The sequence below is a fragment of the Podarcis tiliguerta genome (genome assembly GCF_965153285.1).
Source record: "Podarcis tiliguerta genome assembly, chromosome: 14".
In the NCBI taxonomy this organism is placed as follows: Eukaryota; Metazoa; Chordata; class Lepidosauria; order Squamata; family Lacertidae; genus Podarcis; species Podarcis tiliguerta.
The window spans coordinates 26,903,139-26,927,469 of record NC_139547.1 but is presented as its reverse complement, the minus strand read 5'-3'; the positions used below and the strand labels follow the sequence as shown (position 1 = coordinate 26,927,469).

At 41.5% G+C, this 24,331-nt stretch overlaps 1 protein-coding gene across 3 annotated transcripts in view; it reads right to left on the bottom strand.

Moving 5' to 3' along the window:
• The window catches only part of PIAS1 (protein inhibitor of activated STAT 1), a 51,645-nt gene that overhangs the window by 14,446 nt on the left and 12,868 nt on the right, over positions 1-24,331 (bottom strand). For all 3 annotated transcript variants that reach the window (XM_083412013.1, XM_083412015.1, XM_083412014.1), the window contains exons 2-6: positions 15,142-15,586; positions 4,654-4,738; positions 3,482-3,529; positions 1,204-1,294; positions 481-615 (exon numbers count right to left, since the gene is read on the bottom strand). In XM_083412013.1, coding sequence (XP_083268139.1) covers positions 481-615; positions 1,204-1,294; positions 3,482-3,529; positions 4,654-4,738; positions 15,142-15,586 — 804 coding nt within the window. The remainder of the gene's footprint in view (positions 1-480; positions 616-1,203; positions 1,295-3,481; positions 3,530-4,653; positions 4,739-15,141; positions 15,587-24,331) is intronic.

The following is a 24,331-nucleotide window of genomic DNA, read 5'->3' as shown; positions in this document are numbered from 1 at the left end:
CTTTTCAGTGGTGGCTCCCAATCTGTGGAATGCTCTCCGCAGGGAAGTTCATCTGGTGCCAGTGCTGAATATTTTCAGGCACCAGGCAGAAACATTTCATTTTAACCAGATCTTTGACTTTTAACTGTACGTGGTCTTTTAGAATGCACGGGGCGTTTTAATGGTTTTTCTACCCTGGTTTTAATTTATGTATCTTTTTTCGTAAACAACTAACAAATTTAACAAATAAATAAATCTGTCTATATTCCATATCACTCTTACACGTCGACATACAGTCCATTCAGGGTCCCTACTCAAATGTAGCAAGGTAAACTAAGATATAGTCAGTACATAAAAGCGTAAGAAACTACAGAAAGATTTCCACAAAGGCATTAAATCTTGACAGTACTAGTCAAATTCCATGATTTTTTTCCAGATGCATACAGCCACAGCCCCACCACACCCCCACACCCAACCTTCTGATAGCCAACTGTAACTCACTCTTCCTATTTCTGCAGTCCACGAGACAACGATTGTGTTTGGTACTGTCGTGGACAGCCGCACAAGTGAGGTGATGTTGATTGGTCTGCTAGGTCGCTTTGGTTCAACCCCGTTTTTGGTTGGTGGAAGATAGCCCTGAAACAACACACACATCACCATGAATATGCAAAGCAACTTCTCTTTTGCCACCTTGTTTGACCTTGAACGACCTTCCAGAAGTCAGTCATACCCCTTTTATTGATAGGGAACTGAGGCTGAGACACAGGCACATGATGCCCAATGACCAGTGCCTCCCCTTACTCACTGCCTTCCATCTCTTAATGAATGGGAAACAACATCCAGCCCCCGATATCCTCCTATAATCTCTCAGGAAGAGGAGCGAACTGGGCAGGAAGTACAGAGTAAAACGATTCCAAAGTCCCTCTCAGGATCTCCCACTCCTGCTCTCTTTAAATTTCCCTAGACCCCAGACTATACGTGAGTGAGGGTGTAAATGGCAAATGGCAATGAAATATTGATAAGTGGGAGTCACAGAAGAGCTCATTTGCTTTTCTTGTATGTCACTTGTTGAATCTTTCAATACAAGACTTCGGTAGCATTGCCTTGAATTATACGGTGCAATTCAAGATGCCACTATTCACTTCAATATCCCCCAAACAATTTCTCCCCCCCCCCCCCAAGAAAGCATCTTTAACTATTGGCCAAATTTCTGAGGATACTCACAGGAAGGCTACATGGTTTTCCATTAACTTTCACGCAAAGATTTGGTGGGAAGTGATCTTCCTGTGGGCAGCTGGTCTCAGATAAGCAAAACCTAAAGACAAGACAGTGAGTTCACAGACATTTTATATTAAATTCTATACAGGGTCTGTAAATACTACAAGTGACATGGGGAAATATCATTATCTGTGAGCCAGTGTCCCATAGTGCTTTGAAGCAGCCTTCACTAATCTGATGCCCTCCAGATAGTTTTGACAACAAATACCATCAGCCCAGGCCAGACAGCTATGCTTCCACCAGCTCTATCACTGTACAGTAAGCCCACAATTTCTCACTTTACATACACAATCACAACTTTACGTGAGTCAGTATGGTGGCAGAGACCCCACTCCAAGAAAGAAAGAAAAACACAATTATGTAAGCTAAGAAAATCTACATACATCTTATTTTGTATCCAATTACCAAGTGTGTAAGGTAGAATCTGAATTAAATATTTCAGACTTTGAAACTTGGGGAGCTCAAAAGCTAATAAATCAGACAGGCTACAGACTCCTATTGGAAGAGAAGCAAGACTGGGTCCCCCAGGGGGGAGCACAAAAGCTTCATTTCCTGAATGACAGATGTTTCTGAAAAGACACACTCTTATCCATGTATGGAGGCTTCCACAGATTGTGTGGAGCAGTCCCCACCCCAAGACAAAAATGGGGAAACACCTGTTGTATGCACATCAGAGTGCCATGTCCTCTAGTTCAATCATTGGGTGACCTAAAAAGGTATCGACACCATTGGGAAGAGGATTTGCTTAAGGCCCCCAACCAAATTTTATTTATGTCATTTGTATGCCACCTCATATCATAAAACTTCTCTGGATGGTGCACCCAACTAAACTACAGAGTAAAACAGAAAGCCGCTAAAAAGTATTTCTGAGCCATCCCCTAGATTCCACCATGAATCCTGCATGTAACCCCTATGGTTAAGGGCTCATGCCGCAGGCAGCCTGTCACAGGCTTCTTCCACCTTACATAGTCCTATGAAAGCTGCTTACAACCAATGGGGATATTCCTTCCTATTGTTCCCTCTTCCACCTCCACAGCTGCCGCGGCTGCAGCTCTCTCTAATTACTGCTGGCGCACACAGTCAAGATTCTAGAGCTTCAGTTCAGCCACACTCCAATTCCATTCATCTTCCTGATATCAGTGCTTGCTGCACAAGCTAGATTCTCCTCTGTGGGTCTGCAGGCACCTCCCTATCCAAGATGCTGACAAAAGAAAGATCAGACCTCAAGAGGCAGAGGGCTGAATTCAGAGGAAGAGGCTGCTACAACCCTTTCACAAACATCACTAAACAGAATGAATGAAATTACATGCCCTGAGCAGACTCAATTATACCCCACATTAATAAATCAACAGCTAGCAAATTGGGGGATGGAAAGAGGGTGAAGTTTAGATTCCCCCCATCACCTGCCTTTAGTTCAATCTGAAACTCAGACATGGATATAAAAGGCTAATGTTTGCACATGAAGGTGTGAAGCAGAAAGCACAGTAGAAGTGAACAATCTTTCCCTGTCTCTGTCTTTCCTGAATCCATTCAACACAGATCCTGTTTCAGGGTGGAAAGAGGGAAGAGGAGTTGTGGGGCCACAAGTGAATCAGGGGCTAGTAAAGTGGGAAGCGTGTCAGATGCAATTAAGACACACAGATATCAAGAGGCATAGCTACTAGCATAGAGCATCATTCTGGGGCTTTAGGTCTCATTGATTTAGAAATGGTCACTGGGCTGCATCAAGCACTCTCAACCACAACACATACAGCCTCTCCCCTGAAGGTGCGTGCGTGTACACACACACACACACACACCAAGGTGCAAGTCCTCCTCTGGCAGATAATGACAGAATTAATCAAAGCAGCAGCCAATTCTTCTGCCACAGGCAAGTAAAAGCAACATAGGAAGTAATGAGGAGCTGCTGCTTCTCTGTTTACCAATATTACCGGGAAGGGGGGGTGCATGGAGCTTACAGTGCATAGAGTTATTGTGCTTCTTTCCACAATTATTGGAAACAGAGTAGTAGTAGTATAAATAATAATAATAATAATAATAATAATAATAATAATAATAATAATTTTATTATATTTGCTATACCCGGAGGTATAGCAAATAAAATGTATGTAAACTGAGCATGATCATATATGCAAATCTCAACCTTCTTTGGTAGAGAATTTAAGCAAAGGGGGGGGGGGGCAAAGTCCACCAAAACAAATACTGAATTGTAGGGAAACAATACCTTAGCTGGACCTGCACAGTGAAGTCACATTTGGTTCCAGAAATATCCCTAGCAAAGACATTAGACATCAGTTAAAGACTGTACATTACAATAAACCAATGCAAGATCTGAGTATTTAAAGGTCTGAAAAGTTAAACATGCCACTCACAGTCTATGCTGAGTCACTGACCAGAACTGGCCTTATTTGCAGGATCATACCTTACTGTACACACACACACACACACACACACACACACACACACACACCAACCTTTGCTGGATGCTAGAGCAAATGAACCTTTGATCTGATCCAGTAGCTCATGGGCAATTGACCTCTGCAGTGCTTCCTGTAACTTGTATCACTTTGCCCAATTATACAAACAGAACACATAATAGCAATTCCATGAAGACAGCTTTGGGCCAGCACTCATTAAACAACTCAGGCAATGGACTCTAATGGGCTTTCATACGCTGCTTTGGGAAACAGGCCTACGCTTCAAAACACTCAAAAAGCCTGGGATCCATCTTGGGAGGCTCACCAGGCAAACTCTTTTATTTTCCTGAGCCTTTTAATCCAACCTGTTTTAATTCTACTGATTGCTCTGACACTCCTTGCTTGCTTGCTTGCTTGCTTGCTTGCTTACTTACTTACTTACTTACCTATTTTCTTACATTTTATATCCAGCCTTTCTTCTGACATGGAATCCAAGGGAGCAAAGTTGCAGATCCCAAGTAGTCTCCCATCCAGGAACTGACCAGACCTGGACCTGCTTAGCTGCAGCCAGGTGGTGGCCTCACGTGCCTTCAGACTATACTATGGGACCAGTGGGTCACTGTGTTGCATAATTTAACAGTTCTTCTTCTAATTTTGGTTTGTTGAAAGGGAGGGTATAAACCCCTAAAACACGTAAATAAATAAAAATATGTCCTCGCTCCCATGACCCGCACTCCATCTCCAATTCCCTCCTGATTTACTCATACAGAAAAACCCTTTTCCAAATTACTGTAGCTCTCCCTTGCACTTCTACTCTAACCACTCTCTTTTAGCTCACTTTCGGTTATTAAATTCCAAACATCTGTCTTGTTTTTCAATCTTACAGTTACGCGCACGCACGCACACTCTAAAATGGTTTATGCATTTCAGAATTCAGATGCACAGGACTAAAAGGTGTCAAAAGATCACTACCACTTACATGGAACTGCTGATCTGCTGCACTTGCTGTGGAGTCAGGGCAAATGCAAAGCAGGTTTCCCGAAACCGCTGGCTATTATCGGATGCTATGGGAAAATAAGAGGAGATTTGAGTGTGCAAGAGGAAGGATCACTCTACTCATCCATTTTGGAAAATACAGACACCCCACCCACTCCTGAGAAGCCATGAACACAGCCTTCCCCAACCTGGTGTTGTTGAAATAAAACTCTCATCAGTTTCACCTAACATGGCCAATGGTCAGGGATGATATGAGTTATAGTCCAACATCTTCTGGAGGGCACCAGGTTGGAGAAGGCCAATTTAATGCCAGGCCAATGTTTCATCTATAATCAGAAAGAAGATCCACAACCTCACATATATTCTAGAGTTGGATACTTCTCCCAATAATGCACCCTTACCTTCTCCCCTGACCAACTTGAATATTTTTTCAATGCTTCCAAAAGAGAAATACGGTCAAACCTTGGTTCCCAAACGGCTTAGTTACCAAACAAATCAGCTCCCGAATGCTGCAAACCTGGATGTAAGTGTTCTGGTTTGTGGACGTTTTTCGGAAGCCGAACATCCGACGCGGCTTCTGCTTGAGTGCAGGAAGCTCCTGCAGCCAATCGGAAGCCGCACCTTGATTTTCGAACCATTTCGGGAGTCAAACGGACTCCAGGAACAGATTAAGTTCAAGAACCAAGGTACCACTGTACTAGAAAAAAAGAACTGCTATGAAATATATACACATTGGAATGAATGGAATGCTCATAAGACCAGGTTTTCCTCACTACAAATATGTAGTGCATAAACCTTTGTGCAAAACAATCTACAGCAGGGTAGCTAACCTTCAGATGTTGCTGGACTCCAATTCCCATTTTCCCTGGCCACTGCCCATGCTGGCTGGGACTGATGGGAGCTGGGAGGCTAAAAATATCTGGAGTGCCACAGGTTTCCCCACTCCTGACCTACAATATCAGCAAATGTTAATCCTGTGTAGACACTATGGTAAAGGCATACACAACATCCAAACGTTTTCAATGTTGCTATAAAGTGTAACATACAATATTAAGGATTAGCAGAGATTTGGTGTCTTGCTATACAAAACAGTTTCAGCCCCAATACTATACTTACTTTACTTTATTACCAACTTTGTGGTTTCTATTTTCCACTAATGCAAGCACTTAAGTAGCATAGGACAGAGCAGTCTGCACCCATCTCTCTAGCTAGCATTGGATACATTCCCCACCTTGCTTGTACAAATATGCATGGGTTTACAAATTTCATAAATATATCAAACAGTAAAATCTGGTACATCAGTATTAGCAACAAAACTGTTGTGCTGGTGCAAGATACAGTAGCAGTATATCCCCACTCTCCATCCTGTGTCAGGGGAGAAGGGAAAATCCTTGTGCTGTTGGAAACATGTTGCTTAGTGCAATAAAGCAAGTTTAGCTTTGACAGGAGACTATGTATTCTCTTTATATTTCAGGCTTTCCTCCCTGCCCCTGCCCACACCATGCCAATCTCCATAGTCTTAATATTTATTGAAATCTTAAATTTATATGTAGGCCTTAACCATGCAAAAAGTGACTATTTGATACAGAACTTAAAAACAGTGGTCATAAGAACCAAAGAGGTAAGCCTTAAGAGTAGCCAACACAATAAATTTTCAGATGCTTCCAGTCTCTTTCTGAAATATCAGAATAGCTTATTATTCCACTATAGATGTCATCAGGTAATTGCTGTATAGACTTTAGCATTTTTCAAATGACTAGTTTCTTAAACTGCATTTCTTCCCACTAAAAACACTGACACCTGTAACACTGTAAATCATTTCAACATATCTATTCACTGAGTAATTCACGGAGCAAAAGCATATCAACTCATTCACAATGAATTAATCTGCTTCCAAAATACCTAGGTCTTTTGATTCTGTGAGGCTTTTAGTATACATCTGTTCAAACAAGTGCTTGCAGTACAAGGCAATGAAGAATTAGCTCAACAAAAAATGGACTATGTTTCATCAAATAACAGGGTAATTTAATTAAAATACCAAAAAACAAAAAAGCATCCTGGGAAAAGCTAGACATTCATTTTCCATTTCTCAGTTGGCTTCAATGAAGGATGCAACACTGCAGTGACTAAATAAGTTTCCTTCCAAGCTGGGATTTTTTAACAATCACCACAATGTATTACAACCTGCGACCCCCGGAGCCTACCACTACACCAGCATATTTTGTGTGACAGCAGATTTGGCAACACTGGGCTGGAAAGCTGCACCATTTAAAGGAACTGAAAGCAAAAATAATTTTCCTGATTGTAAGTGGGAACTGAGAGTGAGCCAAATATATCACTAACAATATATTATTCATCAAGATGGAAGCTAGCCAGAACTCTAGAACCAAAACCATCTCCCCTGGGGAAATGGTTGAGGAGTCCTTTTTATAGTGGGGGAGGGGGGGAAGGATTATGGCTCAGTTATTGCTTATTCTTTAACACTGCAGACTATTCTGGGGTCCTGGCTTATTTTACAGTACTAAAATGCAGAAATTCTTTTAATATAAAGTATTTATTTGAGGACGGCGTTTCCGTGTGCGGCTCTGGCTCGCCAGAGCAGCGATGTCACGCTGGCCACGTGACCCGGAAGTGTCTTCGGACAGCGCTGGCCCTTGGCCTCTTTGAGTGAGATGGGCGCACAACCCTAGAGTCTGTCAAGACTGGCCCGTACGGGCAGGGGTACCTTTACCTTTATCTTATTTATTTGAGAAGAAAGATACTGTAAAAGTTTCTATCATCTATTTTCATTTAGTGAGTATATCAGCCTTACCCAACATGGTGTATTCCGGATGTGCTGGATGATTCCCACTCCCATCAGCCCCAGCCACCATGACTGTGCCAGCTGGGATCTTTTGGAATACAACACATCTGGAGGGACACAAAGCTGGGAAAGGCTGACGTATACTTTACGTCTCATTCTTCCCCTCAGGAGCTTGACAGCAACACATGGGTGATTCTCCCTAGACCAGCGGTTCTCAACCTTGGGTCCCCAGATGTTGTTGGACTACAAGTCCCTTCATCCCTGAGCTCTGGCCTTGCTAGCTAGGGGTGATGGGAGTTGTAGTTCAACAACATCTGGAGACCCAAGGTTGAGAAAGGCTGCCCTAGATCATACAACTACCACGCAAAGTATATAAGGCCACAAGAGCCCAAGGAGATCCATGGCTGAATGGACAAATGCAAGTCCAACACACAACACCACACTGCCTGGCTCTCCTTTTTAGGCACATTAAAAGATATGCATGTGAAACACACACAAAGTGTTTGGCCAAGTGAAGGTGTATGTAAATTGTGTATATTGAAGACTGGGGTTAAGAGATGCAATTAGAGCTGCAGGAGAAAATGTTTCAAATGTGAAGGCATGAAAGAAAATTTGTAAAATCTAGTTGGATGCCTCTATTTGCTTCCGCTTAAAAAAAAAAGAATGTGCTTCTCTCTCCCTTGGTAGTAGCCAGTGGCTAAATATAGCACCACAATCTTTCTCTTTTAAAATATTTCTTGCCGTGTTGGGAAAAGCTCCCCTCTGATAATCATTCAGAAATGCTCTTCTACTGCCTTTGATGAACACTGTACTATTCAGCCTAGAGCAGAATGCACCACTCTATTTCAATGGTCATCAGCTCAATTTATTAGCTAAGAACGCCTTCCATCTTCCCTAGCAAATTGGCCATTGCTAAATAATTAAAGAGCTCACTGTGATGACTAAGGATAAAATGTATAGGGAAGTAACTGTCTGCTGGGTAGGTTTCATAGTATAATAAACTCCGACTTATTTAAAATGAGAAAGTTCTATTGCTGAATTGATGCATTACATTTCTCTTTCTGAGAAAGTGATGCAAAAGGAATCTCCTGGAGACAGCACAACATTATAGCAAACATATTAAGGTCCGTAAGAGATGCAGTGGCTCAACGGAAGTAGAGTCCTGCAAGAATTCTGACACATATTGCCAGGGCTTGATGCATCCAGATAATGCACAGCCTATGGCACACCTATAGCAACATCATGGCCATGGAGACTTGCTAACTGTGGACTCAACAGGGGCAAGAGAAACTGTTCCCTTTTGTGTGGTTATTTGTGTGTGTGTGTGTGTGTGTGTGTGTGTGTGTGTGTGTTTTCATTTCCACTCATTCCTCCATACCTTCTATTAGCTTCAGCGTGTCATTTTGAGGACAAAGGTCCTATATTTAGGTACAGATACTATTCTCTGCCATGGGCCCTTGGAGAAGGGTCGGTGCAACTCCTAAGGGTTCTGCTGAATGAAGCCAGCCATAATTCCCACTAGCAGAATCCAGCATTTGTAAATAAGAGCCACAGAGGCATCAACTCTTAGAACTGGTTGAAAAAAGGTAGTATTCTTGAGGATCACCCACGGCATAGTGGAAGGCAATGTGGGTGGCATAAGGCAGCATGGTTTTGTAAAGACCCCAAAATTTCCACTTGGCTTACTAGCCAGCTCCTATTTGTGCTCATCACCAATTCTCTGCACAGAGAGTCATTGCGAAAATGCAGAAGGCTTGGGAGAGATGTGAGATTTTCCTCAAAAATACCAAAACAGTGTAAGACACTCTTGATGTTTCTCAGCTTCTCCAAATCTCAGAGCAAATGAGATCAGACCCCCACCACCCTTCTCAAGCCGTCTGCACATGCTCAAGGACTGAGGGATAATTGGTGGTGAGCAAGGGGCTCATGGAAGAGGCATGGTTTTCTGTCACTTGCGAAAAGCTGTAACACCCCAAACAACACTCGTCTCTTATTCTCTTCATACCATGAGGCATCTGAGAGCCTAATGGAGGCAAGGCACTCAACAAGTGACCTTCATGCTGTTGGGCTGGGACACTTCGCCTTGGTAAGCAGATGTGGCCATGCTTGTGGCCATGAATACATTAGACAACATGGTAGCTGCTCTATGCAGAAGACACAAACTGCAGACACAAAGGAAAAACGCACTATTCTACCAAAAACTTATGCTTCTTTGACATGGCATTAATGCCTAAAGCAAGCCTTGTATTGTGGGTACACACAATGAAAATCCACTGCTGCTTTCTGGCTCATTATGATCTTTCAGTTCCCTCTTGAAGAGGACTTTTCTTTGAAGCAATACTTCTTAAAGTGCCAAACAAAACACCACTAAGTCAAACAGAAAAGCAGCCCAGGGTTTTGGGGACACAAAATGCCTGCTGGATTTATGGCTAGTCGGTCTATGAAGAGATGAGGCTCAGATTTTTCCAGAGTGCGGGCTGGAAGTAATGAGTGGCGTGGAGAAACCCCCACAGTTTTAGAGCCTGTTACCTGAAGATGGAGAGGAGATAGCAGAGCAGGGGAAGCAGCAGTAGAGGAGGTGAAGAGGATATTAAAAAGATCCTAATTTCATTTTTAAAAATAGGGAAAGATTTAGAACAAAATATATTAGAACAATAGAAGGTGGAATCTGAATGTGGTCTGCCAGAATTCAAAATGTAAAACTGAAGTTTTCATTTGAATTTCAGCTTTGAAATGCAAAATATACCAATGAAGAATAAAACAAAAAATAAAACAAAAAAATTCATTGTGTTCCAAGTTTTTTTAAACTGTACGAAAGGAGTAGCTATTGCACTAGAATATCATATCCAGAGCAGAAGAAAGCAGCAAATCCTTTCAACTCAATTGAAAAACTTTTGAAATCCTAACACAAAACATAAAACTGTATGTGCATTCTCTTCCATTGCTTCCTACCCCCCCCCCCCCCCAAGAGTTTCTCAGTTTCCGTAATAAAATGTTTGATGTACATGTAGTTTATTAATGCTTGGGCCACAGGCCATTCACATAATAAAATCTTTATTGGTTATGAAAAAGGTAAGTATTATTTACTGACAAAACAAGAAGTGCCGAAAGTTTATGGACTTGAAATATCAAATATTCACACAGATTCAAGCAGGGTCCCACAAATTTGGCCTGGATTAGGTAGCCAGCTAGTTTCTAGAAGCCCATAATGCTTGATTTTCTCAAATATCCCTCTCAAAACAAAACATCCCTTTGGTACTTCCTGCCCAGAAAAGGGGTTTTACTGGGGTAGGGAATAGTGTGTTTGCGTAGCAATCCCTGATACTAATCCCACCAACAACAACAAAGGCGCTCTCTACATTTTTGTTTTGCCAACTTTAAAAAACTGTTTCCTCTGCTAAACACCCCCCCCCAAATAAAGTGCTCACTGGCAAATGTATTTGTGAACCCTAGGTTTCAAGTTACCTTGTGCAAGCAGGTTCCTTGGGAAACAGTATTTTTCATTTTAAAACTGTAAATGAATTCTGGTTGCCAAGAACAAAATGTGAATGACGTTAAAATGATAATTGTCCTGTTCCTCTCAAGCATTTTAATATTAGCCACTCTTGGAGACAAGGAGCTTAGCTAGAGTGACCAAACTTGTCTAACCCAATATGGCATGTTTCCACTTGCCTGTTCTCAGAAGTTTCTAAATCTAGCCAAGGTCTTCAATATGAAGATTCTGAGCTGGTGATAACCCAGCTCTGGAACTCTTTCTTGCAGTTTGAAGATACAAATGTTTACAGAAGATTGAAATACATCAGAATATTTTTATAGCAAACCTAACCTGACCAACCAAAACTGTGGTCAATAGGTACAAGACGTTAGCCAGGGTTGTGTCCCTCAGGAATGTGCCCACATCAAGTGTGGGCAGTCTTTGGCCCTCCAGATGTTGCTGCTCCTCAACTTCCATCAGCAAAGATGACTAACGGCTAGGGATTATGAGAGTTGTAGTTCAGTAACATTTGGAGGGCCAAAAGTTCCCTACTACTGGCATACATGGATGGGACTTGATAGCACTCTATTAACAGTGGCTTTGGTCCCTCACAGAGTACGGACTTCAGAACTGGTGCTGGGAGATACCTGCTCAAGATTTTCACCTTTGGTGTAAACAAGCAAGCATAGCCAATGTGATGTCATCTAGATTTTGTGGACTACAACTGCCATGAGCCCCAGCCAGCAAGATGAACACTCAGGGGCGATCAGAGTTGTAGTGCACAACAGCCACATAGCACCCTGTTAGTTCCTCCTGGTGCATATTATTATTTCTTAAATTTATTGGTCCTTTTTTCAGCAGGTTAACTCAAAGTGACCTACAACATATATGTAGTGTCGCACATAGCTTCAACATCTACATGAAACTGCTGAGAAAGATCACTCAGGGATCTGGAATTGGCAGTCACTTGCACGCAGATAATATGCATCTCTATAGCCATGTTCTGGCATTTGCATTAAAATGGGGACAGGAGCAAGCAATCCTGCCCCAATGCCCCCAGACATGCTGGCTGCTCTCCAGACCTTTGTACATTTAGTGCCAATGCCTGAAGAGTGTGTTGAACATACTTAGAACCCTCACTGTAAGCTGAAACACTACCTTATCAGGGTCTCTGGTCATAGGGAGGATTTCTAAGCATGTTCAACAGAACTTAAAAACTCTCTTCAGATTGTACTGCTAAATGTGTTAAACATCATTCATAAGTGCCTTGAGTGGCTCATTTGTCAGACATAGAAGGGTGGGGTATAAGTGCCCTAATAAAGAAAGAAAAACAGCAGGTAGACGGTCTACATGCCTGAGAACCTGAAATCTTCTTCAAAGCCCTTTACAAAATGCTCATTGTCAGTGGAAAATGCTCCTTAGCCTTATTCAACCCTTTTGCATTGTGCAAAGTTAGAGATGTACACCTGAGGCAGATCAGCTCGTGTTTTTAAATCAACTAGAATACAAACAGATTGGTTTCACTCCATTCATCCTTGTGAATCATTTAAGTGGATTGCACAGGGTTATTATTAATAGCTAAAAGTATTACACCCAGATGTGGCAAGCCGGGATTCCTTGGGGCATTAAGAAAGGAGGTTCAGTTCAGTTTGTTCTCAACAAGACACCCTATGAGATTTATGTACAACCTCATTCGATAAATCTGCAAGAAAAGCATATTCAAATTAGGGAGTGGGGTGGAAAATAAAGACATCTTCTCCAAAGGCTCCTTGAACGGCTTGGAGAAAAGTCTCATGCACAAACGTGCATTCTTTTAACACCACTGACATTGAAATGGGTCTACAAGCATACATGCAATGGCTTTTCTACACTTAGCTATCTGGGAACCTCTTAGGACTAAAAGATTGCTTTTTCATCTATGATGCTTATTGTACTAAAACTGTGCTGTAATGTTTGTTCTCCATCTCTAGGTGTCACCACAACACTCTTTTCTAACAGCCCTTATCAGCAAAATAGAAACAGAAGTCTTTCATACACTTTCTACAGTAGGGATGCATGAGGCTGAATTGCACTTGCTTTACACAAGCAAGTAATTTGGAAAGCGAGAACAAATCAACTTACACAACAGAACCCATGGAAAATGAGGACTGCTTCAAAAAACAGTTAAATGACATTTTCCGCTACATAGTTTTCAACACAAATGAACTCCCATGTAAATTACAGGAGAAAAAGGAAGCCCAGATGGTTCCTTATAAAAAGTTGTTAGATGTTGTTAATCAGTTTGAATCAGAGAGGGATGCCAGAGGTTGCTAGAGTTAGAAGTAGCTATAATTTTGCTACAGTTAAGGAAATTGTCAAGCAGTTGTGTCCCAGATACTATGGTCCACCAAATCAGGAATGTTTGTCTTGCCTTCTCATTAGGAAACCAGGTCTATCAAAGCTCTCCTGGGGCCAGAAGGAGTATAAATCTGTCTTTGTTGCAGTCACTGTAACCATGCCCTTTTATTAACAGAACTGGCATGGTGATGGGGTGAGATTGATGCTGCAAATGTTTTAGGCAGAATATGGTCAGGACTAGCAAGAAATTTATTCCCATGTTTCTTAGACAATCAAGAGTGAGTTGATCATCTTTCAAACAATTAGAGGTTCCAGTGCCTCACTAACCCACAGACAACTGCTATCAGGCAAGGTAAGCATTGGAACTAAACCAACTTACCATCCTCGTTACATGCATTAAAAGAGAGAGGTACACAGTGTCATGCACAATTATCAGGGCAGAACACTGTTTCTCAAGATATCAAAGAGGTCAAATCCCTAAGCCATTAATGATTGCCATCACCAAGCAAGGGTGGGGTGGAGGGATCAGAAGGAAATTCGAATGGTTACCATGTAAGTATTTCAAAAAGGGAATCATCCTGTCCAGAAAGTATTTAACTCCACTGACAAAATAAAATATATCCAAAGAGTAACAATGACCTAGGATCTGTTTCCCAAGGAAACAACTCTTCTTGAGCTCTTCCACAAGTCACCAAGATGACAGCATGAAAACAAAAATTCCTGTTGTGCTAGGAAAGGGCCTAGAGATAGAAAGCCAGAGACCCTGCAGGGTTGGCTATAATCCAGGCAGGAAGAGTCACAAGTGACTGAAATTTACATCAGCCTTTTAGAGACTGAACAAGTGTTCCAAAAAAATGAGGGGCACATTCAAAATACTAAGTGCTTCAGACCCATTTGTTTACTACCTTGAGACAGACAGTGCTAACGAATATTTGAGAACAATGCTCTGACAAGGACAGTTAAATGCATTGTAACATTATCCATGACAATACAAAATAACTTTGAAAAATGCTTATCTTCACATCTATTTTTTAAGGAGCACCTTTTCAAGCTTGAGGTCGCCTTGCCAGATCTGAACTGTATGAACTAAAGAGTTTCCCAAAAGACTAAAATAAATTATAAGCACAGACTTTTGTGAACTGCCAACTTTTGTAGATCTATGTGAAAGGCTAAATTCATAGATTTTCAGACTTAAATGTTTACCAGCATTTAAGGTAGTACTCCACAGCTAGCTTCCTATAAAACATTCCTTGGAGAATAATTTGTGAATGAACCACTGTAAACTGATTATGACAAAACTTCCTGCTCTTCGCATTATTAAATAGTAGGTTAACTGCATTCTTGAAAAGGTATCCAAATGACTGCTTCCTTCAAACAATCTCTGGGTGAAATGTTTGACAAAACTGTGGGCTACACCCATAGTAGCTTCAATACATTTAATTACATATGCTGGCAATATCTGTAACCTTATTTCGCTCTTGCTCTCCTGCAGATTAAACTTTTTGCAATGGGCCATCCGCCCCACCCCTCCCATTAGCAAATGATTAAGACAAAGACTGGATAAGGCAACCGACAGACCTATGCACCAGCATTCCCAAGGAAGGAAAAGTATAGCTTAATGACCTTGTATTTATTGCCTATACCCCCATGCCCAATGAGGGCATTTTTAAAAAGTAACAATCATTGTTTATTATTAATATGATTTATTACCTGCTCTTCACCACCAGGGTGGGTCACAACAATTAAAAATTTAACATTAAACACCGTTTAGAACAAATGACAATTAGAAGCAAAGGGTGGGTCCTAAAATACACATCTCAAGTGCCAAAGGCCAAGGCAAAGAGGTGAGTCCTTACCTAGGCTGGTTGGCTTTATCAGTTCGTCCAACAAGTCGTAAAAGGGTAATTTCTGAAGCTTTATGTCTGGATGGACAGGATGGAGTGCTGAGGTAAGGTGGGGCAGTTCCAGTTCATGTTTAGGTCCCATGAGAGAAACAGGGAGCAAAGGTGATGTTGCAGGGTGGCTGTCATAAGCAAGCTGTGGAATGGTAGATGGTGACAAAGTACCAGATATGGAGCTTGAGTGGACGCTGGGGATGGACAAGTCTGCAGGGGTCATGATTTTCTGTGGGAACCGCCGCCTGTACAGTTCTTTGATTTTCATCTGGACAGCAGGACTGCAACCAGATTTGAGCAAATGCAGGGCTTTCGTAAGGAGTTCGTGTTTGCGGCCGTGCTTGTTCCTCCCTGCGTATCCAAGAAGTACTTGCAGCTCAGAAACTCGGAGGCTCATCACCATTTGCTTGAAGACAAACAAAAAGCCAAGATAAGTGTTATTAATATCGCACCATCATTGTACAAGGTGTTTTGCAGAATAAGCAAAGCAAGACAGAACCTTGCCCCAAGGAACTTACAACATAATTTAGGAGGGAGGAGAGAGGCCAGGGTAACAAGAAACACACATAAGAAAATGCAATTCCACATATTTAGGCATCATTTGGGCTATGGGTGAGGAATAAAGACTTAAGTCAAAGGCTAAACAGAAGAGATGGGCTTTGAACGTTGGTTTGAAGGGACAGAGTGGTTCCACAGAGTTGTTCTCTGAAAGAGTTCCAGATATGAGAGGCTGCAGGAAAAAAACAACTTCCCTACAAGCCCTTTTGGAATGAAATGCCATGTCCCTACTAACTTGGATGAGGTTTGAGAAGCAGCCATCCACAGTGGATTGTAAATGTTCTTCAAACTTGAGGCAGAAGTCCTGATAAACACTTTCATTACTGCAGGCATAAGTCAATTTGCCCTAAGATCTCCTCCTCTCTAAAAATGGTTCTACCCATTCTAGCTTCTCAGTGCCTTGGGATCAAGCTACCTAGAACATCCCACTCTTCCAGATATACTTACCCAAACCTTAAGAATATATCTAGAGGTCCTGCCCTGGGTGCCAAATGAAGCGAGGTGGGCAGCCACCAGGGAGAAGAGAGCCTTTTCAGCATTGGTTTTTCTCTGATATGGAAAATTCTTCCCAGGAAGGTTTGCCTGGTGTCATTTCGGGTGTTTTTTCAGTGCCAAGTGAAGACTTTTCTGTTCACCTAGGCCTTTTTATAATTTATAATTTATAATTGTCTGGAGCTCTGGGATTTTAAAATCTGTCTTTAACTTGGTGTGTGTGGCAAGTTCTGTTGTGCTTTCGCTGCATCAAAGTAGGTTTCCGTCCCCATCCCACTTCCCCTTAATGGTTTTGTTTGTATTTTAGTTGCTTTTTACTTACTTATTGCAAGCTACCCAGAAAATTTCATGCTATGGGGAGGCATACAAATGTCACATATAAATAGTGTGCTTCTGTTCTTAATAGACAAGGCTAATGCAGAAGCTCCTGCCCATCCTTCCAGTATCTAACACAGCGTATAGCCTCATATCCCAAACAATTACTTTTCCATGGTTCCATTATACTCCCCCCTCAAGGTTGCATGATGCATCAGATTTGCACAATATCCAAACTGTCAAAAGACTGAGGGTTACTACAGAAGAACTGGGAGCTGGAGGAATGCTGACGCAATATATAACCTGCAACTCTCAAGTAAATGGTTGCATTACATCTGCTCCAGCCCCTAGAAGTTTTATACTGACACCTATGAATATGAAAAATCTAGACCTCTTTGGGCCAGGCTGAGCCTTATTAAATCTCCAGAACTGGCTTCCAGAAAAACAAGGGTGGAGCTCACAAGTCTGAAATATTTTTCCATCTACGAAAGTATACTTAACACGCCCAGAATTTGGGGAGTTTAAGCTCAAAAGGTTATACACTCTCAAAGGCAGCAAACTGGCTTTTAAATCAACTGAAAACTACCCTGTGTTTTAGACCCAAAAAACTTGTTTGAGGATCTATCCCCATTTCTTCTATATGTTGTGCAGCAAGATACACAAATCCTTTTAAAAAAACTTAATAAATGGACGAAAATATAAAACCTAAGGAATAAAAGTGAGCAACTGTGGATTGTGAAGTCTAAAAAAGTATTCAAGAATGCCACATTCACCTTGATAAAACAAGCCTCAATGAAACATTTTAAAGCATCATAACCAAGTGATTTATACAGCAAACTCACTTAATTCCTACTAGAAACTGAATAAAGCACAACTATTACTACAATTGTAAAATATATCCCTAAACATAGACTGTGCTGTCTACCTTCATTTTCTTAAAGCAATCTCAAGAGAAGAGTTTACTTTGGACTTATATGGAAGAGATCATGGTGGTTAAGAAAACGACACAAGGCACCTAGACTCCCAAGCTCCTGAGTAGTAGCTTGAAATTCAGTATTCCCTCAGTTATGTACATAGTCTGCCCCTCAATTTTTTGAATTTTTCCTAGCCTTCACTGGGACCATCAGATATCCCTTAAATTTCTCTGTTGTTCAAGGAGCCATTGACAACATGAAGCTGCTCCCCAGTATCACAGAATGCGACATATAGTGTAAATGGTTTGTCTGTGAATCACCTCTTCATTTAGCCAAAAATTCAAATCCAAAATCTCTGGAAGAAATTCAAAGAGCACAAGAAAGCTCTTTTTAAAAAATTGGTACTGTAAATAAGTAAAGAGAAGTACACCAACTGCCCAAAATGCTGATGAGCCTCCTATGCAAGGGGTTGGATCCAATAACCCTTCCAACTCTACAATTCTATGATTCTATGCGATATGGCATACACAAAACATGTTTTCAAATATTTTGCTTGGTGGGGACACAGGAGAGGGCTTTCTCAGTGACTGCGCCCAGATTCTGGAACTCCCTAGAAACATTAATAATAATAATACATTTTATTTATACCCCGCCCTCCTCGGCCGAGACTGGGCTCAGGGCGGCTAACACCAAATATATAATACATTAAAAACACAAAATCATATTTAATATAATATTTGAGGAAGCAAAACTAGAGAATGAGATGGAAAGCCATTTCTCAGTAAAAAGAAATGCTAATAGTTTCAACTGGTCCTTTCATTCTATCTGAAATATTGTTTGTTTACACTCTGTCATCACCTCATAAAGTTAAAGACTACCAATTAGCCTGTAAGCTAGAACCTAATATTTCCTGTTTGGCCACATTACTTTATATACTAATTCCCATGTGGTGGTTGCCTGCATTATTCATGGCATGACTCTCATCAGATGTAGAACCTAACCTTGCCTTCTTCAGCCCCCACCTCATGAATCATGTGCATCTTCTTTATTGACCAAGTCATCTAGCATCACTTTATATGAGGATGCTCACGGAAATAAAAGAAGTACAGTGGTACCTCAGTTTAAGAACAGTCTGGTTTAAGAACAGTTTGGTTTACAAACTCTGCAAAACTGGAAATAGTGTCTTGGCTTGAGAACTTTACCTCGGTCTAAGAACGGAATCTGAATGGTAGAAGGGCACCGGCAGCGGGAGGCCTCATTAGGGAAAGCGTGCCTCGGTTTAAGAAAGGTTTTTGGTTTAAGAACAGACTTCCGGAACGGATTAAGTTCATAAATTGAGGTACGACTGTATCTGGATTGGGAAATATTCAGTTCTCTTATTCCTCCTGTATCTCTGAGAATTGGGCATGGAAAGGGAACTGTATTCCAACTGTGCAGTGCCAATCTTCACAGGTGTGTAATGTTGTTTTGGAGAAAATGAACTTCCATCTTGCGCAATAAATTGTTGCATTGTGTCATCCAAAAGTTTCCATTAAGAGGCACAACTTTGTTAAAACTGTCAAATTCTGCAACATAGCTAGAAGGACAAGCCTTCCATCCAGATTCTTCAATGTAGAAAGAAGAAGGAACACCTAAAAAAACCTTATCAGAAGGCTACCCCACACCCAATCTGATTGAGTCTTGCCCATAGTGCGCTGCAAAGCCTTGAACACGTGTTGCAGTCAAGACAGGGAGGCTACAGCAGATGTCATCATTCTGATATAGCTCTATCCAAACCACAAAGAACAATCTTAGAGAAGCAGAGCATGTGGTGTCCAGGATGCTGCCAGTGAACTGTCATACACAGATAAGGAATATTCCGCCCTTGCTAGCTGTTTGGTCTGGAAGGAGGACATGTGTAATGCTGCCCATATAAGAACAAAGAAGCACAATGCCCATGATGAGATTGATGTTACTTTGGGATCAGTGCAGTACAACTTTGAGTAAGCAGCACAGCATTCCCTCCAACTTGTTCATGGCTAGAGGCTAAGAACTTGCAGCTCTCCAGATGTTGAACTCCAACTCCCATCAGTCCCAGCCAGCATGGCAAATGGTATGTAAGGCGGTTAATCAAGGAAGAAAGAAAGGGAAAATAACTTCCTGCACTGAAATACCCAACATTTTCCTCAACCTTATACCCTACTGATGTTCCTATCAGAGCCAGCCAACAAAAAAAAATAATGGTCTGGTATGATAGGAGTTGGATTATAAAAACATCTGGAGGGGAAGGCTAGCCCAGGAAGTAATATGCTTCAAGCACCTGTGTACTACACTTTTAATATAGAAGTAACTGTGAATGAAGAGAGAACATCATGGGGCAATGCAATAAAAATCCTACTTGCAGCAAGACTCGTCCCCCCCCCCCCCATTTGACTAACATTTGCTCCATCATTCATTGTTTTAGAAGACAAACTGGTGGAAATTGAGATTCATATTAAGACCACTGAGAACAGCAGTAAATGGTTCATGAAGGATAATAGAGATCCTGGGCTATTATATATGGACTTGCCTTAAATTCCAGTTATAAGATTATAACCTAAGCATCCCATTAGGAAGGGATTATAAGACTATCATCATCCAACTGCTGCAGAACTGCAAAAGGAAAGCAGGAGAGAGAAAAATTCATGGACACTCAGGTCCTTGACAGACAGGCAGTAACTTACTTCATTTTACCTTATGGTTTTGGAATGCTAAAAGCCAAGGGTTGTTCTAATGTGAGGGAGGAGGGAATATATAAACAAATGTATCACATAGCTTCACCTTTAAGTACTATTCAGGTAGCTGAAAGGAAAGGACTCTTCCTTTCAGATTTTGTATACAGAATGAGCATGCCCCACCCCCACCCCAAATCACCATGGCCGGGATACAGAGCATTCACATTTTTCTTCCTTTCCAAAGAACATAATCTTCCTCCATCCAATGAAGTGTGCCTGCAGTTATAAAAACTAGAACAGAACAGGCCAATCTGTTCAGAGCTTTGGCTGGTTCTCTCCTAGTCTTAGTTCATAGCTCACATATCAAGGATGACGCAGGGAAGGAGGCAGGAAGGAGGTGTAAGAGAAGGATTTTACCAACGTACACGCAGGAGATCCAAAACAGAGCACCAAAGTCCAACAGCAGCCCACGGGTAAATCAGGAAAACAAATGAAATCCATTAATTCCCTTAGAATATTATCAAAGTAACACTGACAGCACACAGAACAATCCTGATGATTTCCTAACAATATAAGCTAAAACTCCAGCAAAGCAACTGTAAGCAAAATTCAGAGACCAAAATCTAGATTAATTGAGCACTAACTCCTACAAAACAAAACAGAAACAACTTCAGTGGGTTCTGAATACAGCAATCAGATAACTGACTGATGATGGATTACAGGAATCATGCAACTATCTTGTTATACAGCTTACAGGAGCATTATACAACATGGGACTAAGTTATCTGAAAGACCACTTTCTGAGATTCTTGGGAAGGTCCTTCTTTCTTGTTCCAACATTGGAACAAATTTAGAAGGAACTCAAGGAAGGTCCTTCTCAGTGACTGCTCCCAGGATTGGGAACTCCTTGCCAAGGTAGGCCCAACTAGTCTTGTTTCCAATGACTTCCTGCCAGCAAGCAAAGACATTTCTTATTTAAACAGGTATGTGACCTATATGCTCACTTGTAAATATGCTGAAATTGATTTTAACTGATGGTTTTCTTTTGTGCCATCAGCCCAAGAGACTGGAGTCAATGAGCTGGTGCACATTGCCCAAATACATGTCTCCAAAACTTGTACCCCAAATTCCGCAACCAAGACAGAGTCTTCAGTTTGCCTCAGAATCAGGCCAGTCTTTTTAGTACAATCTACCCACCAACACTTCTGCTTTAAGCTTCATTTAAAATTAATGGAGCATATGAATTACACAGCATTACTCCCTTTCATTTCAATGGGGCTTTCCCCATGCCTATAAGACGTGAGGATGTACAGTGGTACCTCGGGTTAAGAACTTACCGTACTTTTCGCCCTATAGGATGCACCGTCCCATAAGACGCACCTAGTTTTTTTGGGGGGGGGAATAAAGGGGGGAATTATTTCCCCCCCAGGCGCGGGGCTGGGGTGGGGGAAGCCCAAGCTTCCCCCGACCCCAGCCCCCAGAACAGGCAACTCTCCGCAAGCCACGGGAGCCCAGTGCCGGGCTCCCGCGCCGTGCGGAGAGTTGCGGGAAGTCTGGGCACGCTGAGCTCAGCACGCCCAGCCTTCAGCATGCAGGCAACTCTCCACAAGCCGTGGGAGCCCGGCACCGACCCCTCTCGCTCTCCAGGCTTGAGCAAAAGCCTGCATTCGCCCCATAGGACGAACACACATTTCCCCTTCATTTTGGGGGGGGGGGAGTGCGTCCTATGGGGCAAAAAATACGGTAATTCATTCTGGAGGTCCATTCTTAAAATGAAACTGTTCTTAACCTGAGGTACCACTCTAGCTAATGAGGCCTCCCGCTGCCGCTGCACGATTTCTGTTCTCATTCTGAAGCAAAGTTCTTAACCCAAGATACTATTTCTGGGTTAGCAGAGTCTGTAACCTGAGGCCTCTGTAACCCAAGGTACCACTGTATATCCTCACGTTTTATAGGCATGGGGAAAGCCCCATTGAAATGAAAGGGAGTAATGCTAGTGAAAGATGTTTGAGATTTATTTTCTGTCAGAATTTTATTGTTATTTTTTGTATTAAACAAGGCTGTGGGTTTTAACAGTATTCTTTATTTCAGTGCTAGAAAAATAAAGTCATCTTTGCTGGCATTTTCTATCTTTATTACCAGTGTTGTGTTTAGTCATGCAGATGGGAGCTGTTTTACATTGCTATTTGTTAGCCTAGTTTAAAGACAAGTAATTGCAGAAAAATACATTAGCATTAGACACTGTCTTAGTGTATACCGTGGAGTGTCTAGAGGAGAATTAAAAGTGCTTGCAAGAATCAAGACAAAAGGCAAAAAATAAAGATGACATATTTCAAGGGAGTCAAGAAGGGGTTGTCAGATTAATCTTCCTTTTGTTATTTAGAAAAGAGATTGCTCCCAAATTCCCTTCCATTCAGCTGGAGAAATCTTGTCATTACTTTGGCAACCATCACTGGAGTCTACTAGTCCATAAGTAATTTGAAAGAGCCAGTTTCAACATTGATTTCCCCCATTCTCCAATTCCCACATGAGATGAGATGCACATTAATGGCTCTTTCTTTGTATCTAAAGACACAGACACCCAGGTTATTTAAATTACTTAATTTTTTAATTATTTTATTACTGAAGTGTACAAAAAAGGAAATGCAAGCAAGTATAAAGGAAAATACTAGAATGACTTGTCTAATATTATAGTAACACTTAATATATCACTTTTACGAACAGTTTAAGCTAATACAAACACTCCCCACTCGCTCCAACTTCACTTCTATCATAATTCTGCTTTTTTATTATACACCATGCCTTCACATTAAATACAGCTCCTGACTGTTCCTTGGTGTATTTGACCACAAGACCCCAACCACTTAAGCACTTCCTTATACTCCTTTTTATCAGCATCACCATCACTTTAATTATCCCTGGTTGTTCCCATTACTTTCTAATCTGTTCAACTTTATTTGGTTTTCACCTATCCTTCTACCATCTGGCATGCACTAACTGTGCTATGAAGAAAATATGCACAACACCCGTGTCTTTTGGTATACAGTGGTACCTCAGGTTACAGACGCTTCAGGTTACAGATGCTTCAGGTTACAGACTACGCTAACCCAGAAATAGTACCTCGGGTTAAGAACTTTGCTTCAGGATGAGAACAGAAATCATGTGGTGGCGGCGTGGCGGCAGTGGGAGGCCCCATTAGCTAAAGTGGTACCTCAGGTTAAGAACAGTTTCAGGTTAAGAACAGACCTCCAGAACGAATTAAGTTCTTAACCTGAGGTACCACTGTACTAATACTTAACATAACTATAATTATTATTCCATAATTATTCCAATTTAAAAGTAATGCAAGTATCACAGTTAGCAAACACCAGAAACTTTCCACACTGAGACATTTCTATCACATATGACTCCTGCCAACCTAGCGGTTCGAAAGCACATCAAAGTGCAAGTAGATAAATAGGTACCGCTCCGGCGGGAAGGTAATCGGCATTTCCATGTGCTGCTCTGATTTGCCAGAAGCAGCTTGGTCATGCTGGCCACATGACCCAGAAGCTGTCTGCAGACAAACGCCGGCTCCCTCGGCCTATAAAGCGAGATGAGCACCGCAACCCCAGAGTCGGTCACGATGGGACCTAATGGTCAGGGGTCCCTTTACCTTTACCTTACCACATATGATGGGGGGAAAGATTACTGTATTGACAAAAACCAACAATGACAATTTCCCACTTCCCACACTATTTATTTTTCCAAGATGTCCAGTGCCATTAGGTAGCTATCTTAATATAGTTTTCTTTGTAGGTTATAAACGCTATGAAAGCTGGCCTTTACTAGTTGAAAGCCAACAACCTGTACTTCATTACAGAGAGAAATGGAAGAAGGAAACACAAATAGATTTTTTTCAATAAGTATGTACTTAATGCATTGTAAGTGTGTACCACCTTGCGAGGCAGTGTATGGTAATTCTTTAAGAATAAAGTCAATATTTACATTTAGCATTTCTAGTCTGGCCTCCATCTTGCCCACAAAGCTATCTGTAGCCATGCATTGGCCAGGATCCAAAAAGTTACCTGGATGCGCCCAGTAAATTTGAAGATTGATAATCAGGACAGTGAACAGAAACTGCTTGTTCAAGTACACTGGAGGGAAAGGGGAAGTAAAGAAACAGAAATGTTATTGGGT